The following is a 25,399-nucleotide window of genomic DNA, read 5'->3' on the forward strand; positions in this document are numbered from 1 at the left end:
CTATATAATCAATGGTAAGAACATTTTATGAATATAAAGGTATTTAATTGGTAAACTGGTAAACACACAAATAGCCTTTGGAAAGGAATCCAATTATAATAATTTTTTTTAGGACTCAATTTATAATCAATTAATTAATTTATTTTTGGGTAATTGCCTTCAGCGATTATCCTGGCATCCCAAGTAAATCTGCTACTAGTACATAGCAGCAATATGCCGCGGAACTTCTGGTACGCTACAACGTAATCACCGACAAGCTCAGTGAGATGATGGAAAATATCTAGGTACAGCATTGGATGCAATTCTTATCCAATGTACTAAAGATTCTTCAGTTGGCAAAAGAGCTGGAGAAGAAGGAGGGAAGGCCGATAGAACGCTCCTTCGTAGAGTGCGCTTAGCAACTAATTGGCGTCAGTACCAGAGAGGAAGAGTTTTGTATGGAAATAGAAGAATCTGGATGGACAAGAGTTGCTTATAATCGACCGAGGAACAGTTCCATGGAGAATGAATACCACCTCAGTGGGAAGGAAAGAGTTTCTATCACTGAAAGAAGGCAGATAAAACCAAGAAGCAGCGGGCGCCGTGAGAACAGAAAATGACTACGTTGCGAGAAAGTAGGACACTTAGTGTCCTATCCACGTACAAGGTGTTTTGAATGTGGAAATGAGGGGCACATAACCAAACAGTGCCCATACATGTACCGAGGAAGCGAGATCAACGCCCAACGGATATGGAGAAGCAACCGGACGTTGAGTAGATCATCTGGTGATTCCACAGAAACATCAGAAATATGGGAGACCGAAGAAGAAGCTGAAGATCCACGGAACCGAGTTAGTCAAGTGGAAAGAGTGGAAATAGAAGGATGTAAACAAGAGACCAATGGCGGATGGAGGCGAGGAACTAGAGAGAGGAAGACACGAAACATTCGAAGGGGATGTCGGAAGAGGGGCGACCACACACTACTGAATTATAATGTGAGAGAGAGCGGCGGTCTGCCAATAATAGAGATAAGATGAGTGAGGTGCCTGGTGGACACCAGCAGTTAACACCATCATGTGGCGAGAAGCCCTAGAAAAGCTGTGTAGTGGGGAGAGGACAGATCAGATTCGGGAGTTTCAAGTTAAATTAATCACCCAGGGTGGCCCTTGTGAAGTACAGAGGGAGGTGGAGATAGGGTTGGCATGGTGGGGATTTTGCAAGAAAAACTTGCAGGTACATATGGTAGGAAGTATGCCTAGGGAATTCAAAGTAATTGTAGGATGTGGCCGACTAGGGAAAGTGGGAGCTTGGATTAAGAATAGCAGGGAAAAATCTACAAATGTCATTTTCACCTTAAGAACGCGGGCCCTCGGGTTGGAGCAATCAATCTGGCCGAGGATTGGAGACGAAGCCTTAGGATGGACAGTACATGAGATCTTACTAAAACAAGACAAAGTGACATTCGTAAAAGAGAGGAGATACCCGCAGGCGCTACGTCACCACATCAGGGAAGAGCTTCAAAGTTTAAAACGCCAAGGAATAATTATTGACAGTACAATAGTCCGTTGTGGGCAGTGAAAAAGAAGAGCGCACCAGGCGAAACCACCGAAAAGTACAGAGTGGTAATAGATTACAGGAAGCTGAATGAGAATATCGTAGACGAGAAGTATCCGATCCCTAGACTTGAAGACATTTCGGACAGGCTGAGTGGAGCTGCAGTATTTAGCACTTTAGACTTGAAGGCGCTGGATATCATCCAATTAAAATGTACAGATCAACATAATGCTGTCTTGTCATTCACATTTGAGAGGGGCCAATAAGAAATTACAAGGATGCCGTTTGGTCTCAAAAATGCTCCCATAACCTTCCAGCGCCTCATGGACGCGTATTTAAGAGAAATTGACGAATCTGTATGCCAAATTTATATGGACGATCTCCTAGTATTCAGTAAGATCGAAGAATCAGGCAATTTGGACAAATATTATTGGGAGAGAAATCATCGCTGGGGCAGGAACAAATAAATTTTTTAGGCCATACAATTTCCAGGGAAGGAATTAAACCCGACGCAGATTAAGTCGCAGCTATACGGAATATGGCAGTGCCTAGGGATGTGGAAGGAGTTCGGAGGCTGTTGGGAACTTTAAATTATTACCGGAGATTTGTACCAGAAATGACCGAGAACCTCGTCCTACTCAACAACCTTCTCAAGAAAGGGAGAATGAGGATCATCACACCGATGTTTGAAGACAATATTAAGCGGTACATGGAGAAGCTGCAACAGATGCCAGTGCTTGCGTTCCCGGAGTTCATCTGGGGAAGATCAAGCGGCTATGGTGCAGTGAACAAAAAGGTACGTATAGGAGGATCATCCGTTGCATGAAAATGGTGGAAACCCTTCAGAAAGACAAACGACAAAAACAGGTGACCATAGCACATCACCAGGGCAAAACGGATCACCGCGAAATCTCTTAGACATTGCACCCATTAAAGAGAAAGTACTTTTGGCGGGGAATGAAGAAGACAATCATGGTGGTTGTAGGAAATTGCGAAGATTGTCTGCGCACGAAATATAATAGAAACCCACCAAAAGGGAGACTATTGGAAACATATACCGCAGATGCCCCACTTAACGAACTCCAGATCGATACTTTCACCTGTAGAGGATATAAATTGATATCTTCAGTATGGTAGCAATTGCACCAGGTGCAAGAAAAGTCGTCAGAAGCAGTGTTGGCAGCTCTCCAGTTGTGGATTCAATTCTATGGGGTTCCGGAGGGCATCGCATCGGACGGAGGCAGAGAATTTGACAATGCCAGGATTCGAACTGAAATGAAGGAGCTTGACGTGACATGGCACCTCATCAAACCAAGAGATCCAAAGAGTAGAGGAGGCATAGAGCGCCTTCATGACACGTTAATTGACCATTTTCGCTTATATCAAATAGGCAAGGGATTGGAACCGGATGTAGTAATGCCTAAGGATATATATATATATATATATATATTATAAACTAGATGTCTGAAAAGTGTCGTACATAAGATAAACATTATTCTATTTTTGTGACGAAAATTTATAGTGAATTATAATGTAACCATATGGGCACATGCTCAAAGTTCCTAACCATGAAACTTGCCAGAATTAAACCCTGATGAATAGAAGACGTGGTGTAAAATTACTGGAGAGAAGAGAAGTCTGTCATCTTTTCAGTTTTCGAGTTCAGTTACTGAGGTTTATGGAGGAAAAAAGATTAGCCAAAATGGTGAAAGATAATACTTCTATAAATACTATTTTGCCTTAAGATTTTAGTAAAATCTATGAGAATTTATTTTATATGACTTAATATGCCTTTATATAGAATATTAAGTCAATACATATAGTTCTAACAAACCAGTTGTTAAGTCATTAAATAAAGTATTGATGGTATAACCTCTTATATAGCCGTTGTTTAAGCTGTTCCTCAGAAGCATATATCATTGATTGTCATAAATCTGAGATCCTAACGTATCTTAAGATGACAAAAAAAGATCATTCAAGTCATAGTATTAGAAATATTCCCATCGCGAAACCTTCAAAATAAAAAAATAAATAGTTGTTTGTATTTTTAGTCCATATGACACTTCAAATAGGTTATACAATATTTCTCATCTTAAAAATAAATAAATATATAATAATAAATTGTATCGTAATGTATAATACTTGAATATTTTATTTTCACTGTCACATAGGACCCTTATCTCCTACTGTAATCTCTTTAAACCCTCCCTTCGAATAATGTTATGCTATCATCAAGAATCTTTCTTTTTTTTATCATTATTATTTTCCTAATTTTTATTTACTTTTTTACGACTATTGCAAACATGAGACTGCAATTGGTTTCTTATCCTTGCCTAATTAATGTTCATGTTTTTGAGTTAGTTTTGATTTTAAAAATGCTATGATTTTGGGAAATAAAAAAAAATAACGAAAAACAAATAATTTAATAGAAACTATTTATATAACAAAATATATCAAAAATACAATTAATTACAAAACTGAAAAAAAACCTTAAACAAACAGCATGCAGGCATAAAGAACCAATTGCAGTTACAATAGTCATACAAAATTAAATAAAAATTAGAAAAATAAGTTAATTATAATCATATAAAACAAGAAAAGATGCTGGGATACAGTATGTAGTAAAAGAGAGGATTTAAAAACAAATTTAATTAGCCAATGTAATATTGAAAATATAATATCCTAGTAGTCTAAATTATGATAACAATTATTTTTTAACAATGTATTTAAATATGGTTAAAATAGATTATGTAACTACTGTGAGTGCAATGAATATCTTATAGGATTTTGGAATTTCCAAATTATTAATTTGAGAAAAGAGCCCTAAAACGTCTATAAAGGAACATTTTGTAATAAAAACATGTTCAGGACTGTTTCACTAAACATTATCTAAAATTTAAATAAATTACTTTTTCATTAAGATTCGGTATGATTGTTGTTATTTCTGAATTAAGAATTATAATCATTATTGTCATTAAATACACACTTCTATTATCTGACAAGCATGATAGTTGACAACACTTATCTTTTTGACATGTTAATGTCATAAGAAAGGGAGAATAAATATTTTCTAGTAGTTTTTAAACTAATTTATAAATGTTAGTAAGGATTGGTGCTGTGTATACCCAGGAAAAATTGGGATTAACAAGCCGCTCAAACCAAAAATAGGAGAAAATATATCATAGAAATGGCATCACTAAAAAGATAGATATGCCCACAAACGTACCAAATATATACTAATGGAAAAAATGTGAACAAAACTTAAAGCCTGAATTAATTAAAACTTATTTATAGTATACAGTTTAGTTGTTTTTTTTTAACTAGGTGAATCAAATGTTTATTTCTTCGTTATTTATTACTTATGTTTGTTACTTTATCGGGATTTTTAATTGCTTTTTTGTTTTTATTGTGTTGAGGTTTTTTTTAAAACTAAAAAGATGTAAAAACAACAACTATAAAAAAGAAAAAAAAATTATTTAAGAGTTATCCAATTTCTCTGTTTATGTCGATAGGTTAATTTCACTCAATTAATGATTTTATAATTTTAGATAGTTGTTAGTAATTTGGAAGAAGTGGCGGATGACGACTTCTGAAATTCTGAAAACCTGGCTGCTAAAATCGGATCTTTGTCCCCCAAAAGGCTCGTCGGTGAAGACTCGAAAATGATAAATATATCTATTAATACTTTTATACTGTATTTTTTAGATTATTAAAAGTTGATGAAATAAACAAATAATAGTGTAAGAAGTACGTTTGTACATGTATGATATCCTTCATATTACGTTTAGGTGCCTAATAGAGATCCTATAGTTGATAGGATTCCTTTGAGAAATCCTTATACCTTCCAAATGAATCATACTGATCATTTTATGAATGTTTTAAAAATATGTAAAAAATTATATATTCTAGAATCTTTCAGATATCTCCTTGATCTCTTCAAATTATCATTTAGATATATTTTTTTAAAATATAAAATTGGCAAAGCACGGTGCATAAGATTTCTTATTGACATCATTCGTAGCGTTTTTTTTCCTCCGATAGATTGAGTTTTACATATTATTTACGGTTTTTTGGCGATATGAATTCATCTTAAAATCTCATTCACTATAAAAATGCGTGAATAATAATCTCCCATCTCATTAGAAATTCCAAAGCTAGGAGAACTGGAAAAAGAGTGGTAAACATTGCAAAATTTATAATACCATCAAAAGATAGACCACAGTTACTTTTCATCACTAAACTAATATCAAATCCAAATGACAATAATATTAAAGGTTAAGTGGTGAATATGTATTGGTAAGACATTCTGTATATTGTTCACTGATCTTTTTAAAATGTATTTTAATATAAATACTTCAGATTCTCAAAACAAAAATTTAACTTCCCTATTATAATCAGAGTGTAAATTCCGTAACCAAGTTTTAGAGAAGATCTGAAAATTTAATCATTTATGATTTTCGGGATTATGTTTACAATGTTTTCCGGATACAAAAAAAAACAAATATTTTTTTGTTCTCGTATCATGAAAACATTTGTTTAGTTACATAAACCTTGTACCATAAATGTTTGTACTCTAATTTTTTTTTTTTTTTTTTTTGTGGCCTGGACAGCGGTTAAGTAGTCAAAGAAGGACCATAAATGGGATGGCTTAGAGAAGTTGTGAAAATTCGCGCATTTATGTTTTTTAGCTAAATTTAAAGATGATTTCAACATCATGGTCTCAATTTTTTTTCTGAAATAAATAAAATTATACTAAAAGAGCCATTTAAATTTTGATTCGGAAGCAACGAGAGGTTTTGAATATTTTTCAGTTATATTTTTTTTTGTTAATTATAATTTTGAGACGTCAATTGTTTCAGTCGAGATCTCTTTCAGGTTCTATGATTTTGACCACAATTTAAAATGAAGCGTCTAAACTATATAATCATTAAAATCAAAATTTTTAGAAATTTAATCTTCTTTTATTTCAAAAATAATAAACATTAGAGGTTATTTAAATAATCGATGGTTTACAAGTAATAAGTTTAGAAGAAAAAAAGTGGAGGACACAGAGTTTAAATTCGTAATCAACACACTAAAAAGCACACGAACAAATATTTAAAACTTCTTCACAATATTTCACCGACACCTTTATTTGGTTTCCAGTGAACTGAATTAGTAGTTGCATACTCAAAGCAGACATTTTTTGTTCTTTTTCAAAAAACAAAAAAAAATGATTTTTCTTTTGGATAAAGAAAAATTTAAGTTTCCATTTATTTTTAAATATTATTCAATACCATTATAGTGGTAAAATTTGTTTACAATAGAATCATTTATTGTTTTATGAATATTATCTGTCATTAGTTTCAATATCTTTTTAGTAAAATTATTTATTTTTTTTATTTGGAGGTCAATAAACGAGCAGGTATCAACAGTGACCATTTCTTAGAACGTTTTGTGGCAGAGGGTTTCGAACCACCAATTGTTTCCGAAGATCCAAGAACATTATGCTCCAACTGTAAGTAGAAAAGATAAAAATTAGTTTGTGAAGCCAAGAAATGCAAAAAAAGAATTAAAAAGTCTTAGCCACTGGCATTAAGGGGGCGATGAAACAAAATAACCTGAGTCTCAAACTATTTAAAACGAAATTTGGAAAAATCGGCGTTACCGAAAATATATCATAATTCATACTAAATATTAGAATTCATGTTTTTGTTGTATTATTTATTATTATTATTTTATTTTATTTTTTTTTTAGAAAATTTATTTACCTTTCAAGTGATTCCAGAGTATTTTTCGTGAAATTTTATACTTTAATTTATGTACAAATAAAATTTCCTATTCATCATAACAATTTTTCCAGTTTTTTCTATATACAATAAGTGAAAAGGTATCAAACAGATACCATCGAAGCCATTATAACAGTTTTGGTGCTACAGTCTACAGAAACGTTTTTTACACTACCCCAGGTAGCTTGCACGCTTGGTTTGTGTCACAGACCAATACTCGACAGTGAGTTTTTGGACTCAACTGGCTCACTAAAATAAACCCAAGGATATAATAATAAAAATTTTAAAAAATGTTGGTGGTAGGGAAAATAAAAACATAACTATCAAATTTTCCAAAATACCTATCTCGTATGTAATTGAATTTGGTATTATGGAACCCGGCATATTCGTATTCAGGAATAACCAAAATTGCAAAGCAGTCAGTTACAAGATACTCAAAATTGTATTAAAAACCAAATCCTTTCTAGACAACCCTTAAAAAATTTAAATGGGCACCACTTTAAATGAATAATAATATGTACATTGTGTAACCGTTTTTTGATCGTTTCGATACAAAAATAGGTCTATTATTTTGAAAAAGACAATTTTTTTTTTTAAACCTAGGCTTTCTAAATTTCTTACACAAGTTTAGATTGAACATCATTTTAAATTTTTCACTTGTGACAAGGTATAGCGCCTATATACTCTTAACAACCACGGTAAAATGTTTTAATGTCAAGATAAACGAAATAAAAAATAACTAATAAATAAATTAAGCTTAACTTAAAGACGTTAAAATCCTAATGATATACAAACCATGACTCAAAAAGGAATACTTAATAATTTGTAAATTATCAGGAAAACGTTTAACAAATATGACACTGATACTAAAACTGAGGACTGTTTTCTGTTGTTTAAATATTAGAAATACAGGTAAATATAATTACGACAATATTAAAGAAAACAAATATTTGTCAAGATATTTGAATAGCTCCGTGTAAGAACATGTTGTGTCACAAACACTTAAAATTGAGAAAAATTAGATGTCATGATTTTTTTTTTTTTTGTGTATTATTAGACTACAAAATGCCACAAATTCAGGTTTTGACAAATGAAACAAGTCTCTATATTAAAAGAAATATTTGAAATATTCTTCCAAGCAACAGTCCTATTTTTTCCAAAATATCACATACCATGTTCATCCACATAGCTATTCAATTGGTAATTAATAAAATGTAGGTGTGTTTTCTACTTGTTTTTGGATATTCTATCTTAATAAATATATGGAATTTCGTATTGCAGTTTCTTAAAACTTTATTGTCTTTTAGTAGGGTTTCTTTAAGCGTCATTCAGTACGGTGAATCACTGACTTGAGGCCCTGTCTCCAGAGTGCCAGGTTTGGATCGAGAATAAAGATTTCAAGTGGTTTTTTCGGGCTTTTAACTTTACCATCAGAGTGTTGTTTCTTGCGGGCATTGGATAAAAATGATTTGGGTTTACTTGAAACATCTGTATTTGTTACAATTACGTTTTCTGCCTGGATTCCATTATAGCGGTGAGTTTTCATTGTTGAAATCAAATTGCGTAGGTGGACAACAATATTATTGTGTTTTATCTTTCTGAAAAGACCATGTTTTTTTCCCTTGGTCACTTGATCCATAAATACAGGGAATGTTATGAGGACATCTACTAATGGTGAAAAATTACGATTCCTCTCAGTTGTATTTTTTCGTTGCGTGGAACTTCCATCCGGGCAAGTGACAGGAACACAAACGGTGGTGGTAGAAGTATTACCAGTCATTTCGGTCGGGCAGGTGGACGGTACGCAGATAGTCCCTTTAGAAGAAGGGAGTTCACCAGGATTGGCCTCGCCTATAGTCATTGATTGCTGGATTGTCGTCCCGTTTGTTGTAGATGATCTTCCAGACGTTTCTTCGCTAATGTTCATTGCTGTCTTCTGTGTGTTAGTGACCGTAGAAGATAGTGCGGTGCTCTTATTATTACTAATTTCAGTACTTGGTTGATTAGTAGTAGTAATTTCAGTACTTGGTTTTTTCGTAGTAGTAATTTCAGTACTTGATTTATTGGTAGTAGTAATTGCAGTACTTGGTTTATTGGTAGTAGTAATTGCAGTACTTGGTTGATTAGTAGTAGTAATTGCAGTACTTGGTTGATTAGTAGTAGTAATTTCAGCAGTGCTTTTTTGACTAGTACTTGTGATTTTTGGTGTTTTAGTGCTTTGTTCCTTTGTACTAGTTGTTTTAATCGTACTCGTAATTGCTGTAGTTTGTTTATTGGTACTAGTTGTTATCTTAGTCGCGGGTTGTGTACTTGTTGTAGATGAAGTTGAGCTTTTCCTAACAGTTGTCGATGAAAGAGAGGTATTTGTCACACATTCATCAGGTATTGTTGGACAGGTAGTAACCGTCCGACATTCCTCAGGTACCGTTGTAGAACAAATAGGAACCGTCTCACATTCTTCAGGCACTGGTCTCATTTCCATTGTAGAACAGTCATCATCATCAGACTTAAAATACTGACTAATTTCTTCCAAATTACAAGGTAATGTTAATTTTTTTTTAATATTCTTATAAATAATTCGTGGATTATTATTTTGAGCTGAAGACGTCTTAGCAACATCTGGTGACATGGTTATGCCAGGCACTGAATTGAAGAAATCTTGTAAGTACAATGGGATACATAACACTTCCCTTTCTTTGCCATTAAGGGCAATATTTAAATGAGTTTTTAAGTTCGCATTTCCACATTGATTTTTTTTTTTTTTTTTTAAGAACTGCTTTTTGGTAAAAGGTTTACAACCGGGAAATAAAAAATTACGTGTTGTTAAATTACGCGTCTCGCAATTCATAAATAAAAAAGAAGGGGTGTACTTAATACACGCCCTAGTTGTACAACGTGATTTGTCTATAATACAATTAGTTGTCATAAATAAAAAATCAAATGGTACCTTGGTAGTTTTGGTGAAAATACCAGCATCAATAAGGCGAGATTTTTTGGTCGTGGCCGCCGTAGTACTGCTAATATTAAGATTTTCTGGCGGCTCTGAAGTGTCATCGATGAGTACTTCTGGCAAGTCAGATATGTCTGGTTCGACTGTTGTTAATTCATTAACATTTTCTGGTGCATCAACTATGTCTTCTGTTTCCGTTGTTGCACATGTTTCTGTTATAGGCGATAAGTCACTGCAGGTCTCTGGAGCCACTGTCAGTTCTGAATAGGCACAAGTCATGGTTACACCTTCCGGCATGAAATTGGTTTCATGGGAATCATCATCAGAACAGGTTGAATTTTGTACATTTTCTACAGTAAAATCCTGTCTTTCAGGACAAACTTCTTCATCGGCGACTGCATAAAGATCACCAGTGTGTTGTGTAGTCAATTTGTTTGTTGCTGTGGCAGCCATAGTACTTGGGATAACCATCACTTTATCAGATGGTTGTGAAGTACTGGAAGGAAACAAAGACTCACGCTTTCTATTCGAAATAGAACTCGAAAGAATGATTTGGTTGAGAGTCTCATTTGCTTCATTCGAAACATTTTTGCTGTCACATACCCAGTGACATGTTATCTGACCTATGAATTCCATATGGGCTAATGCGGTCACTGGTTGAGCCGTTGGTTTCTCAATTATCAAGAAGGGGGGTTTTAATAAAGTTAAGCCTGGATAAAAACTCCTTCGTGTCGTCGATACAGTTGTGGTAGCAACAGTTGGTGTTGAGAGCGTTGTATCCGTTTTAGCCCTTAAATCAGGGTTCTCCTCGGAATGTTTTCTTATGTGTTCTTTTGTTTCATTATCATTACATATATCGCCTATATCAATACAAATATGTGATTCGTTGAGGTTATGAATTGGAATTACTTTATGCGATCCAAATAGCTGAGGTAACCCTAAATATTGATCTTTATTCGAATCTGGTGGTGTCGTAGTCGCCTCTGACAAAATCTCGAAATTTGTAGATGCTTCGTTATTGGACAGTTGTAGTATTGTAGAGGACTCCGAGTGATTTTCTAAAATAGTTGAGTTTGGTTGTATTGTTGAGGGGTTTGAGTGATCATTTACACTTGACTGATCACTTACACTGTGTGTCTCTTTATCCAAAACATGTTGGGTAGTAGAATCGTATGAGTTATTGTCTAAACTTATCTTGAATCCTTCTATATCCGAAACGTGTTGCGTTGCAGAAGCTTCTGAGTGATTATCCAAACTTGTCATAGATGTTTCTTTATCCGAAACGTGTTGCGTTGCAGGAGCTTCTGAGTAATTATCCAAACCTGTCGTAGATGTTGCTTCATCCGATATAAGTTGCGTCGTTGAATAGTTTGAGTGATGTTTCAAAGATGTCGTGCGTGTTTCTTTATGTGATACATGTTGCATTGCAGAAGCGTATGAGTGATTATCCAAAAAGGTCGTAGATATTTCTTCATCCGATATATGTTGCGTCGTTGAGATGTTTGAGTGATATTTTAAAGATGTCATCCATGTTTCATTGTGTGATGCATGTTGCTTCGTTGACGCGTGTAAGTGACTTTCTGAACTTGTCGTAGATGTTTCTTTATCCGAAAAATGTTCCGTCGTAGAGGTGTATAAGTGATTATCTATAACTATCGTAGATGTTTCTTTACCCAAATCATGTTGCCTCGTTGAAGCTCTCGAGTGTCTGTTTAAACTTGGCTTTGATGTTTCTTTACCAAATGTATGTTCCGTCACAGAATCCTCTGAGTCACTATCTAAACTTGTGGTTGTTTCTGTAACCGATACTGGTTCCATTGTAGAAGAGTCGTACTGGTACTCTGAACCACTAGTGGATGTTTCTATAACCGACTCTGGTTCCATTGTAGAAGAGTCGCATTGGTAGTCTAAACAAATCGTGGATATTTCTTCATCCAATACTGGTTGTGTTATAGAAGTAGTGGAACGATTGTGTAAACGCCTGCTAGAAGTTTCTTCATTTGTTACTGGTTGAGGTGTTAAACTCTCAGAATGGTCGTCTAAACTTTTGGTCGATATTTTAATTCTCATAAATTGACGGGTTGCAGAACTTTCAAAATAGTGCAACAAACTTGAAGTAGGCGTTTCTCGTAAATCATGGGTAGAATCCGGCAACGGAATGTGAGAGAAAACTTGTCTATACAAGCCTTGTAAAGCCTTAGATGACATTTTCCTTTTTTTCGGAATATTTATCTTTCGAACTTTCGTAGTATGATGCACATTAAAATTGGAATCTTGGTTAAAATGGAAAAAATTTTCATCAATTAATTGGGCACTTCCTAAGTTACCTAACACTTTACTGTCTAGTAGATCTTCAATTTTTTTAATTTGCTGATCTTCAAAGCCACTCATTCGATCTATCCTATTTGAATCAGAGGCGATTTTATCTAGAACTTTGTTACTTTCCAGTATATCTTCATTAAGTAAAGTTATGGCGTTTTTACTTTTCCTAATAAATTCACTAAAACTGTCCTTTAAGTGTGTCCTTTTTCCTTGTTCAACTTTTCTGTCATTGTAAATTATAAAAGCGTTGCAGAGCTTGAAATAGGTCCATATTCTGAAACAATTATTACTCTTCGCTTACAAAAAAAACATGAAAAAAAGATAAGTAAATGATAAAATATCTATACTAATACACAAAATTGAACAGATTACGTTTGAGCGCGCTAATGTCAAGTAATTTCAGTCCGATTTCAATAATATTTTAGAATGACCGTTTATTGAGAAAGGCTTTAGGCTTTATAGAAAAACTATAAAAATAGTTAAAGATATAAAATATAAATCTCCTGACAAATAATAGCCGCTCATTTGAAAGATCATAAAATGGTTTACAACAACCACCTAAATTGGGCCAGTGTAAATAATTACACAGTGAACTGGACAATATAACAGGGATATAAAAATAAATGTTCTTCTTGAATGGCATGTGAACGACTGTGTGTGGTATGCACGCGTCTGAAAAAGTGATTTATTCACCAAAGTACAATCTCTCAAAAAATAACTCGGTTGTAAAAATATCTCCTTCATACGCAAAAAAAAAAAAAGGAGCAGCCTAAAGATGTCAGCCGCAAAATCAGTGGTATCAAAAAGCCTCGGGTCACACTGTTACACGGGTCGGAACACGAAACAGCTCATGAAAACTGAAGGTAAAATTCGGCAGGACGTCGATTAGTACTCAAGAAGCAAGGTAACCATTAAACTAATTAACATAGTTGAAATACCAGAACTGCTACTCAAGTTATCCATACTCATACCCATTATAGGTTTTGGACTGATTTTTTTTTTTGCGTTTAAGGGAGGGATGTTTTTACAACTGAGTTTTTTTAGAGATATTACTTCTTTTTGTCGGTTTTTTTTTTTCATTAATGACGGAAGGCACACATTAAAGGTTTTTTTTTAATGTTTCGAGCAATTATTTGTATCAGTAGGAATGAATTAGGAAATTTTATTTTGTTACTGAATGGTTTAGATTAACTAGCCTATGTGCCAGTGGTGACGAATTAATGCTTACATTACATTAAAAGACAGGGAGAAGGAATTCAAATTTAATCTCATTTTTAATCACTGGATCAAAATACAAATCGTAATAATTTAAAAAAAACTAGTAGATCAGAACAGCTCTACAAAACTAACAACACACAATGACGATACAGACGGTGCTAACACCTTAAATACTCAACGTTCTTTGAATTAAATTATAAATTAATATTTATTCTTATTTCCTAATAAAAACATTCGAGTGCAGAAACAAAATTAAAACACAAACACTTCCTTTCTTTTACATATGTTCATACTAAAAATTTTGGTGCGATGGGCGCATCAACTTCAACTTACCAAAATTACTTTGAGTTGATTTTTTTTTTACAAAATTTTAACTTTCCTTTTTTTCAAACGTTTACAATGCAGTAAAACAGAAATATAACAGTTACATTTACATTCCGCTCTCTACCATTCAGTGAATGCTAAATTGTCATAAAATCAATATTCAAAATACCAAGAATGATTTTATGGAGTTATCAATTATCAACTGTCATTTACTCATTAATAATTAAAATCAGAGAGGGTTAAGTATTCGTGATTTAAGCCATCTCAGGCTATTCCTTTTAACTATACACCACATTACATCACCTTTTAACTCGACATTGATTTACCGTTGTAGTCACTTCCAAGTAAATCCTTAGTATGAAAAGTATTTATATAAAGTGGTTGGTTGCTTTTAACGAAAAAGTGTACAATTTCAGTTTCTTACGGCATTTCGTTTTTGATCTAGACTGTTGAGATAAATGCATACACATAGGCACAATCACAGGCACGCACGCACTCACACAAACACACACAGAATTTATTTTGGTTATTGGGACTCAGATGACCTCAAAACGTATATTACCGTCCAAAACTTAAAGTAATCCATGACACTATGTTAATGTACATTTTAAGATGTTAAGTCCACATGTTCGTTCTAGAACAGAAAATTTTTTAAAAAATTTCAATTGTAGAAAATTATTTTATACAAAAAAAAATATATTTTATTTAATGATTGAATGTTTGTGAATTTGAATAAGATGGGTAAGGGCTGCGGTCAAGAAGTCTCAACAATTAATGACTAAAATATCAATTCGATAATATAATCATATTAATGTAATAAACAGTTGACGACGTTTCGACCCGCAATGTAGGTCTTCATCAGTCCTAAAATAAAAATATATAAAGAAGGTAGAGCCATGGTATGAGTAAGGAGTGATACAAACTAAAAAAAATTAATAAAATAAATAGGGTGAAAAAGATAAATATAAAAAACTAAGTAACATAATGACGAGTTGTGAACAGATACACCAGAATATATATTGTTTAAAAGATATATTAATGAAGGCTACAATATTATTTGTATTAATTACAGTGGCAGTAATTATGTTTCCTTAGCTAATTAAATAATTAGATTTTTGAATAATATATAATCTGATGTGTCAATTCACTACTCTTTATTATGTTAGTTAGTTTTTTGTACTTATCTTTATCTTCCTTATTATTTTATTCAAGCTTTTGATAGGTTGTATACCTACATTTGTTTTATGTCATTCTTTACTCTCACAATGACTCATCTTCTTCGTCTCTTTTTAAAAACTGCATTAGCTCGAAACGTCGGCGATAAATAAATAGTTGAAAACTCTTTTTTCTCCTCGATCGCCATCCCCTTTTAATTTTGTTATAGTTTGGATATCTTTTAAATATTGAATGTTAACCCTGACGAAGGTAAGTATGAAGTGCTCCTAAAAAATATTATTGACAAATGAGGATATAATTGCAATGTTGATATTGTGCTAGTAGTTGATATAGCCCTTCTGACATCAGATTTCAAAGTAATTTTACTGACACCTCCAATACTGTAACTCGAACATTTTCAATAGTTAAAAAAAAAATAATAAAATGGCTTGTGTGAATTCAGAATTTTAAATACTAGAAATTAAGACGGACAATTCTAAGAAAATTCAAATAGCATGTTTCAAGAGAAACGTGAGAAAGGTCTTTTAAATAAAATTATTTTTTTAGTATTAAATAGTTACATTGGTGGACATACACAAAATTAATATGCCATCAATATAAAATTAAAACCTGCAGAAAATGAAAACTAAAGTAATAGTAAACATATAATCCAAAAAGGATGAAAAATATTTCATAAATGCAACTTTTTTTTTTATTTACAAAGTACTTTTATATAACAAAGAGTAAAAATAAGGCATGTTATTACAATGTGCAAATTTGCTGACATTCCCCTCAACAAGTTCCCCGTTATTCTTCCAAAAATACACATCTTTTAAACAAATAAAAAGTACTTACTTTTTTCTTTATTTTTTACATAAATTCCATGATTCTTTAAGCAAGTAAAATAAGATATTTGAATTGGCATATTTAAAATAAAATATAAATTAGGGTTTGAATGATTCCAAAATAAATTTTTGCTTAGTGACCTTACCAGATCTTCCTTCGGGAGTTGCTTCAAGGTCTATGTATCTCTTCTAAAGCTCCATCCAGGTTTATAGGTTTAGTATCTTAAGAGCTAATTCTTTCTACTAATAACACACTACTTATTTATATGACAATACTAAAACCTTAAAACGGTCTTATGAGCTAAAATAGTGGGAGAGAGGTAAAACTTCTAAAATCAAACGTAGTCAATCCTTTTAATTCAATGTTCTTCAAACAATAGTCAATGCTCCAAACAATATGTAACAAGCAATACCCAACATCATGACCTAAATATTCCATTTGTTTCAGATCTTATTCCATCCTATGAGAATTCCATGAGATAACGTTTATTTGCCCCTCTGAAATGCGAAAATTTCATTTTTTTTTTTTAAATTAGTTTTTCAGGGTTTCTCAAGGAGCGAATAATGAATATCAACTTTTTTTACTGTCATTGGCACAACAGTTAAAAATATATAACAATGGCGTGTATCTGACTGCGATTGGGAGAGATGCTGCCTCTATGTTTACCCTTTGGTTATTTATCAAATTCTTTCATAGTTCATATTTATATAATTTTTATTGATGTTAACAATGTGAAATGGTTAATTATTTCCAATAAACCAAATTAAAAGTGCTTTGGAAGAAATGATTCTGCATTTAAGTCCAGTTGAACTAACACATTGAGGGTAAGACCTAGCTGATATTAAAGATCTATTGATTGTAAATTTACATACCGAGTTCAATCAAAAACCGTTTTTGAAAAAATCAAATAAATGTGAAAAATCTATCTTAAACATATATAAATATTCCGTAATATTACATTCTGTCTTATATTTATAGACAGTGGTAATGAGGTTCATAGAGCTTATTCATACCATATTTACAAATACATAAATTAATTGATAATAAAATAAGAAGCAGAAGAAAGAAAAAAATAAATATAACAAACAAATAAATAATAATTAATAAATAACGAAATTAAACTTAAAGTAAAATAACATCTTAAACAAGATCATTCCTACTTACATTCAGCATGGGGTACTCCAAGCCGACCTTTTCCCGCCATTTATGTAAGAGAGGGCAGGACTCCAGGAGATCCCGGCGCTTTACTCTCAACCCCGTATTAACATCCATTCGAGGATATGTTAGTGTCCACGTACACGCAGGACTTGAGTGCAGAATTTTGCCATTGCCAGAACTCCAATACAATTATTTACAATAGGTCTCTGGGCGACTGTATTTCATCCTTCGAGGAGAATTGTTGGGAATGGTAAGATAAAATGCTATATAGGATTTGTACGAGGAGATTAGGATGATGAGTGAGTTTCTTATGGTATGTGATGAACTTGGATTTAATAAGGTCTAATAAGAATAGGATATTAAGGTTATGATGTAGTGCATTGTTGGTTTCATAGTAAGGTTCATTGACTAATGTTCGAAGGACTATAGCCAGGGAGAATTTAAGGCGTCTTAAATCTATAATTTCAGTATCTTAAAATTCTTCATTTTTTTGAGTCTAGGCTGTTCACACACACAGACCCTTTCGCGGGACTTAGATATTCGGACACAAAGGGCCTTAAAATGTTTATTTGCGTCGAAAGCTTGAATTTAAAACTTTTTACGATCGCAATACTCCCCTTTACTATCCTATAGAGAGCCTACAAATATACTTCATTAACTAGAATAGGTTACAATAACTAGAAGAGGCTACAAATATACTTCACTTCCAAAAGAAACATTATTGACCTATAAATAGAATTTTGAAATGAAATGCGATAGATACCAAGTTTATTTTCGAAACTCTTTTGACTGAGTTCAGAGTACCCTTTATTATTAGACCTGTATAGTATTAAATTATTAGAGGTACTCCATGATTTATGATAATTACTATCGCGCATGGCGCTATTTGGAAACATAAACATCTAGTTATTGTAATTACTTGAAATATTAAGTACATCAGTCCACGAAGGGGCAGGTAAATGTCACTGCCATATTCACATTATTCTTGGAGTATTATGCAACTAATGACCTTATTTTTAGGCCAATTAAAATATAACTAGACGTAAGTGTAAATTAATTTCTGTCAATGTATACTTATATAAAAATAAAACGGATAACTAAATTTTAGCCAATAATTAAATAAAATATTATCAAATTCACTCTCATTTAAACAAAAATGATTTACGTTGTATCGTTTCATCGAAAATTTTCAAAACTTTGAGCATTAATAAAAATATAAGCGATTTTTTTTTTAAAGTAAAATAAAGTTCCGGTGTTGTGACCTGAAAGAGTTCAATAAATAATTTTCTTAGTCTAGAAAAAATTTTTAGAAATTTCCCAAATGGAAGTATGTGTTAGCTGTTCAAAAAAAAAAAAAAACCTATCTTCTCAATAATAAATTTTGGCGTAAGTGTACAGAAACAAAATAACAAATGTAGAAACTTTAATGGGATTTTTTTACTTCAGAATATAAGAAGCTCAAAACAATGAAAAAAAAATTCAATTAAATTGGGTTTTTAGTTATAAACTAAAATGTACTGCACTACACAAAATCCACTGTACCGTATCCCGTTAACATAACGTTTCCTTTTAAAGTACAAGGTGAGTATATCTCCGCACACATAGTTGTTAAATATCAAAATTTGCGCAATCAATTGGCTATAAAATTAAAAATATACGGTGGACATTTTGAAAAATCTGGTCCTAAGATGCATCCTCAGAGAGGCGTAAACTTTTTTACTATCATCTTTTGCAAATAGTTTTACATTAGAATCCACTGAGAGAAATTAGTTTGCAATTTGTTGTAAGCTAACATGCAATTTTACTGGACCGTAAGGAAGAAGAGAGATGTCTACAACTCTCATGCAAAACCATGGTTTCCATCCCAGGAGCCCACAATTTTCCACTTATTAGAAATTTAGTCCATCCTGACTTGTACTGGACTGTATCAGCATTACTTAGTCAAATTTTCCAATGCATTGAACAAATATGTCAAAAAGATAAATAAAAGTCATAATTAGTAGTACTAAACATAATGTAACCACAGTCATACATAACCTCTCTTTCGAATAGATTAACAGATAATTGATACAAATGGTATATCTATCAGGTGATTATAAAACATATCAATGTAAAAGAATTTTTCAATTATCGTTAAATTAACCGTGGGTAATGTTTTTTTCATAACTGGATTCTTCTAATCGAAAAAACAAACTAGTAAACTTTTTGGTGAGAATTGACAAATTTTACTTAATAGTTATTTACGAAAACTTAATTGTTTGAAAATCCTTATTACTTACAGAATACAATCCTTAACTGTCAACATTTCAACATTAGTCTCGAGTCCTCGCTTTCTGTTGTATCATAGTTAAAAACTATTCGTGAGATGAACGAAAACCCATCTAAATAGATCGCTAAAGACAGTAAGAAAAAATAACTTCATATGACAAGGGCTAACCATGTGGAATCACTATACTAGGCTTCGGTCTCGATATCGTTTAATAAATGGTATATAACCAATTCCTTGACCAAGAAAAATAGTGCGATTTCCATTTTATCCGCCTGAGTCTAATACTCGCGTAATAATACCAGAATAACCGACCCGGGAACGGTGTAATGAAATACAACAATGAATTAATTTGTTTTATTGTTCTAATGAACAGAAGTGTTAGTTAACAATGAACATTCACATTAATAAGATAAGTTGATACACCAAATTCTGTTTAATGCAACTCTGAACCAATTTGACACAATTAAATGCAAATTTGAAATTTTTTGTTAATAATTTTTTTTAACATATGTTTAATTAATATTGTCACTATGTTGACTTCTACGAAAAAAATAATCAAGTGCGTTGCGCGCACAATACGAGTACATTCACTTACCCTACTTGTCCCCAATACTGTGTGGGTTGGTGGACTCATGTGGAAATTATATTTGTGATTTTCAAATAGAACTTATATTTGTGATTTTCAAATAGAACTTATATTTGTGATTTTCAAATAGAACTTATATTTGTGATTTTCAAATAGAACTTATATTTGTGATTTTCGGAAAAAAAAAATTAAGAACGGAGTTAAAAATAACTTCAATTATTTTAGCTTTCTGAGAATTTATATTTTCGATGGAGCTGATTTTGAACCGAGCTCGGTAATTAACTGTAATTTCCAATGAATCTAAATAACAATATTGGAAAAAAAAAATCAGAAATACAGTTTTACTTTCTAAAAAAAATACACCAAGTTATTTCTTGGAGAAATTTCAAGAGAAAATATGAACATAGCATTACTTTTGTGCTAAAAAAAAAAAAAATAAAATAAAAAAAAGTCAGTTCGAAATAATGTTAATTAAAAAATAAAAATTTGAAAAAACATTAATTTGAATACAATATAAAATAAATTTAAAAACCCGTTGTATAATAAAAATAAAGGAATAATTATTGTTCAGTAACTCTTATAAACGCGTTTTTATTCTCGTCGTTATTGACACACATTTCATTCTCATCTTCATCAATCTCGCTGTGACATCGAGCAACTATATTTTTATAATCTATATATGAATCTATGCTTATCCAATCGGGTCCAAAATTTGTCTTTAAAAGATTTTCGATCGGTTAAGGTTAATAGAAATGTTCACCATTGTAATCTTAACTAAAACAGAAGGCACCCAGTAATTTTTTTTTTTCACTTCCTTAAAGTACGTTTAGATATTTATTTTACATTCTTTAGGATCAAGTTTAGTTTTGTTTTGTGTATTACTTTTGTTTCTTTTTCTATTGATTTTTTTATTATTATTTATTTAATTTTTATTTTCTATAAATACTGTGCGGATAAACTTCTATCCCCACTACCATTGTCCCTAAATGAGACATAATTTAATATTATTCAATAAAAACACCTGTAAAAAATTAAGTAAAGTGATCATTTGCCTACTTACATAAGAAGTTTTCCAGCTTGATAAAAATTTCTTTACCTCGACGTTCAGTTCATTCTGACTTTTTAATATCTTAATCCTCAATGCTTTTCCGTTTATTTTCAAATCAAAATGCACATGTACTGAATGAATGTTATGCACTGTTGCATGTCTGGGCTTCTCTTGAGGACCTATTTGATTCAATTATGTTAAGTTCAAAACCTATTCTTATGAAATAATGTTGCGGTTTTTAAAATAATAATATTTGGGCCAAGCCTCATGGTTGGCGAAATTTTTTCAAATATATATCGTTAATACTCCAGCCATTGGTCAGATTCTCCACTCAAGTTGAGTGTTTGCGGCTTTAGCCCACTGGCTCATTCATTACCAGTGATGCGGTGAGAGGGATGCGCTGGGATCTTACGAGCTCTGCTCTACCCCTCACACGTGGGAGATAGAGTGGGCTCAGGGATCCTCAGGTCGATTGTGTAAATTTTGTATATAGGAGTGTAAATGTGACTAGATTTTTTTATTTTTATCATTATTTAATTTTATTTATTTATTTTTTCATGTATATAGTTTGATTATGTTCATTTTCTTTATCCTTCTGTTTGTATATATTTTAAGAGAGATTTTATTTATTTTTCATTCTTATTTTATTTTATTTTAGTAAGAATGTGATCATTCATCACTATTACCTATTGCTCACAATGGTGTGGCAGATAGTAATATCTGTCAATAAATAAAGATTGATTATAAAAAAAATACTCCATATTTAATGGACTATTTTTTATTCTATATTATTTACTGATAACAGACCTACAAATGGCTGTTGGACTTTTCACAAAGACAAGAATGGGCTGATGGCAGATAAAAAACTGAAGTAAGCCGTGGATTGATAGATTGCATTAGTACAAGATACTGAGATTATCTTGTTATTTTTATAAATAAATTTGTAACCCATTATATAACATAACCTTTAATTAAGTTTACAACTTGTGAGACGTACAGCGCTAAAAGTTCCAAGCACCCTTTTCACTTTTAGGCTCAATTTTAAGCTCTCTAAATGCTAGTTTATAATATAATAATAAAATGAGTCCGAAGGTTCGATGCCGTTACCACCAGCCGCTGTCTACACAGGCCTGTGTAGTGATACCTACCTAACCCCAAAGCCACAAGATCAGTCTTGACGTACCCCTCCAACATATTCTTCAGTCTAACCCTCGGACTTTTTTCCGTCAATTCAGGTTTTATTAAAGTTATAGGGATCCGTTCATTATTAGACCCTACATACCCATCTTATTCGTCGACATGCTATAACCTCAGCTATGTTTACTGCATGGAGTTCCCGCAATACGGCCTTCTAAATTCTCCAGTTAGATCATCTTTTTTCGTACCAAATATTTTACGTAGTATTTTATTTTCTAAATTGTTAGGACGCCATTCCTCCCTTGTAAGAGGCAACGTTTCGCTTCCTTGAAGAACAGTAAGAAGGATAATAGTTTTCTGAATCCTAACTTATTTATGTCCACAGTAGTTTATAACGATTATAAGATTAGGCAAATATCAAGAAGACCATATTTCTGATATTTTTCAAAAAATATTTACAAGTTTATTGTTGTTCGAAAAAAAAGATTAGTATTTAAAAAACTTTCTCAAAAAATATTGAACCTAAAGATTTCTATTTTATAAGCAAATTTTAGCAAGCTCCACTTAAAAAAAGATTCTAAGATGTGTTTTTGTACGGTATTCAAGCTATTTTCCACCGAATGAAAAATAGAAGAACATTTTTTTCTTTAGTAACATAAACTTTCGATGGAGCGCTCTTGAAATAGTTCAATATCTATTTTTTAACGTTCCCTATTCCTGGTGTTTAGTCCAGACAAAAAAATTTAATTATTTTCCAACATAAAATGTGAGTTTGCTGTTAAAAAAAGTATTCTCCGAAAAAAAGAAGGGAAAACTGTTAATGGAAAAAATATTTACTTTTCATGTAAGAAATAGAAATATTTTAATCCTTAACTATTTTCGATGACTATCCTATATTCACAGCACAACACTATCATCTCTGCGCACTAGACTGAGGTAAAAAATTGAAAAACAGTTTTACATCATGTTCGAGGTATAGATACTTAATAAGTGAAGAAGATGATCGGGGGAGGTGCTCAGCAAAAAAAATAAAAATAAACAAAAAATTATTAATCCGGCTAAACTCATCAATCTCAGGTCGAAACGTCGGCACGAATAAATAATTTTTTGTTTATTCGTGTTTTGTTTGTTTTGGCTGACCGTTACCCCCTTCCCCCTACCATCTTCTCCATTTTCATCATATTCCATCGAATGGAGTTAGCTGAAAATTACTTCCAGTTTAATTTGAAATTTTTACTTTGTATTTATGTTTATGTTGGGCGTTTTTTATAACATGCAATTAGCTAAATTATTGTAGTATGCCTCACCTCGGAAATGACAATTAGCTGTTACTAATTTCTTTGCTGCTGTCCCAAGAACCATTGTTTTCAACTGTGATAACCCAAACCTACAAAGATTTTCCAGCATTCCATAGCGAACCTCCTGCAAGCTAGTGAAGATCTTGTCTTTAAAACATTTTGCGTCTTCCCATAATATTTGTGATATTGGTCACTTTCCTTACTCATTATATTTCTTAGTATTATGAGTAACCTTTATTCTGGTTAAGTTGGAAAGCCCATGTGTTTAAAGATTTTTTTTTTACATGTGTTTTAAATCAGCTGTATTTGAATTTGAAAGGCGGTTAGGCGCAGTCTTACAGTTCAAAGATCAGGTGGCGGCGCCGGTTCGAATCCGGCCTTGGGGTGTTAACTATTTTCATTGAGTGGTGGTCCTACAAAATGAAAAACTTGACCCCCAACTATGGTTAGCCCGCATAGGGCCAAAAAAAAAATACCTTTGTCTTTGTAGATATACTTATAGGAAAAGATATTTAGTTATATCGTTAGCGTCAGTAATAGGACCTTATAAAAGCTTATAATTATTATATTGGGTCAGAATTTAATTTATTCCATGGATTACTGAACCGCTCACAATCTCTCCCCGGGCATTTGTGAGGCCCGTTAGCCAATGGGTGACACTCACAAAAATAGGTGTGGGAGTGACGGACCCACCCTATGAAAACCACGTCAAGAAACGCGCGATGTATTTCTTAAGTACATCGCGCGAGGCCTTGGACCTCCACGGTCTGTCGCGCCAATAAACAACAACAACTGAACCGAAATATTTTTTTTGAATTAAATTGTTATCTTATTTTTATTTAAGATGTGTAAATTACTCCATTTAATAAAGGGATAAGTAAATTAAAAACCATAGATAATTATTTCTTATTTAATTTTCCTCTAGTGAGAGATTAATTCATCTTTCCCCTTATCTATGTTACCAAGCTGGGGGTAGCATAAACCTACTTTCTTCAGAGCAAAAGTTAAGTCAAAAATGCAACGCCCACGAAAGGAAGGTTACGTTGAGGTTGATAGGAATATTCACCATAATAATCTAAAGTGAAACAGAAGACAGCCAGTGATTGACTCGTACTCTTCTTTTGCTCCTTTGCCTCGCCCCTAAAAGGCACATAAGAATCGTCTTTTTTTGACTTCACTTTTTCTGCCAAATTACACCCTCCGTTGTACTCCTTCCTCCAAGTACCAAGCCATACATCGTATACTTTTTTCCATAATGCAAAATAATAATCATCTGTTTTTAAAACCATATAGGTAAAAATATTTCTTTTTTTCTTTTTCATGAATTCACAAGAGGGCCAGTGACATTCCACTCCAATGTCATGCCTGACTGAATAAATTATGGGGGAGAGTAAAACTAGACACTGTGAATTTTTTTTGGTGTGTGTGTAATTCACTGTACTCGATCACTTTAAAGGTGTACTTTAAGATTTTTGAGAACCGTGGTAGTCTTTCCTTTAATATTTTTTTTCTCCATTCACGATTCCGCAATAATCCAGATTGGATGTATTTTACTGGAGTACTAATTTACATTATGTCAAAAGGCACATGTAAATTTGAAAAAAAGAAAAGAATAATAATAAAGGCCCAAGGCAAGTAATGTGTATATAAAAAAAATTTTTTGTCTACATAATAAATGTCCTGAGGGTATTGAAGTAGGCCCTGAATATACAGTGCCTTGCTAGGTAGGGGCGTTTATCGATAACCTGGAAGACTTAAGTACCACTTTAAGCAGTTATGTATTTATT

The 25,399-nt window shown here is 32.5% G+C and overlaps 1 protein-coding gene across 4 annotated transcripts; it reads right to left on the minus strand.

Moving 5' to 3' along the window:
* Window positions 1-6,528: 6,528 nt before the first annotated feature.
* On the minus strand, window positions 6,529-23,877 carry LOC106685171 (serine-rich adhesin for platelets). Of its 4 annotated transcripts, none has more exons than XM_014427723.2 (3): window positions 19,554-19,885; window positions 10,249-12,847; window positions 6,529-7,028 (listed from the first exon to the last, which is right to left on the minus strand). In XM_014427723.2, the coding sequence occupies exons 1-3, from the start codon at window positions 19,577-19,579 to the stop codon at window positions 6,912-6,914; spliced, it is 2,742 nt and encodes a 913-aa protein (XP_014283209.1). In that variant the 5' UTR covers window positions 19,580-19,885; the 3' UTR covers window positions 6,529-6,911. The 4 variants fall into 4 exon arrangements, with proteins under 4 accessions (XP_014283209.1, XP_066908354.1, XP_066908355.1 ...); XM_067052253.1 differs by lacking the exons at window positions 6,529-7,028; window positions 19,554-19,885 and adding exons at window positions 21,190-21,356; window positions 23,622-23,877 and having other exon boundaries at window positions 8,555-12,847; XM_067052254.1 differs by lacking the exons at window positions 6,529-7,028; window positions 19,554-19,885 and adding an exon at window positions 23,622-23,877 and having other exon boundaries at window positions 8,555-12,847.
* Window positions 23,878-25,399: the final 1,522 nt, after the last annotated feature.

The sequence above is a fragment of the Halyomorpha halys genome, unplaced genomic scaffold, assembly GCF_000696795.3.
Source record: "Halyomorpha halys isolate HHAL.00 unplaced genomic scaffold, Hhal_1.1 Scaffold664.1, whole genome shotgun sequence".
NCBI lineage: Eukaryota > Metazoa > Arthropoda > Insecta > Hemiptera > Pentatomidae > Halyomorpha > Halyomorpha halys.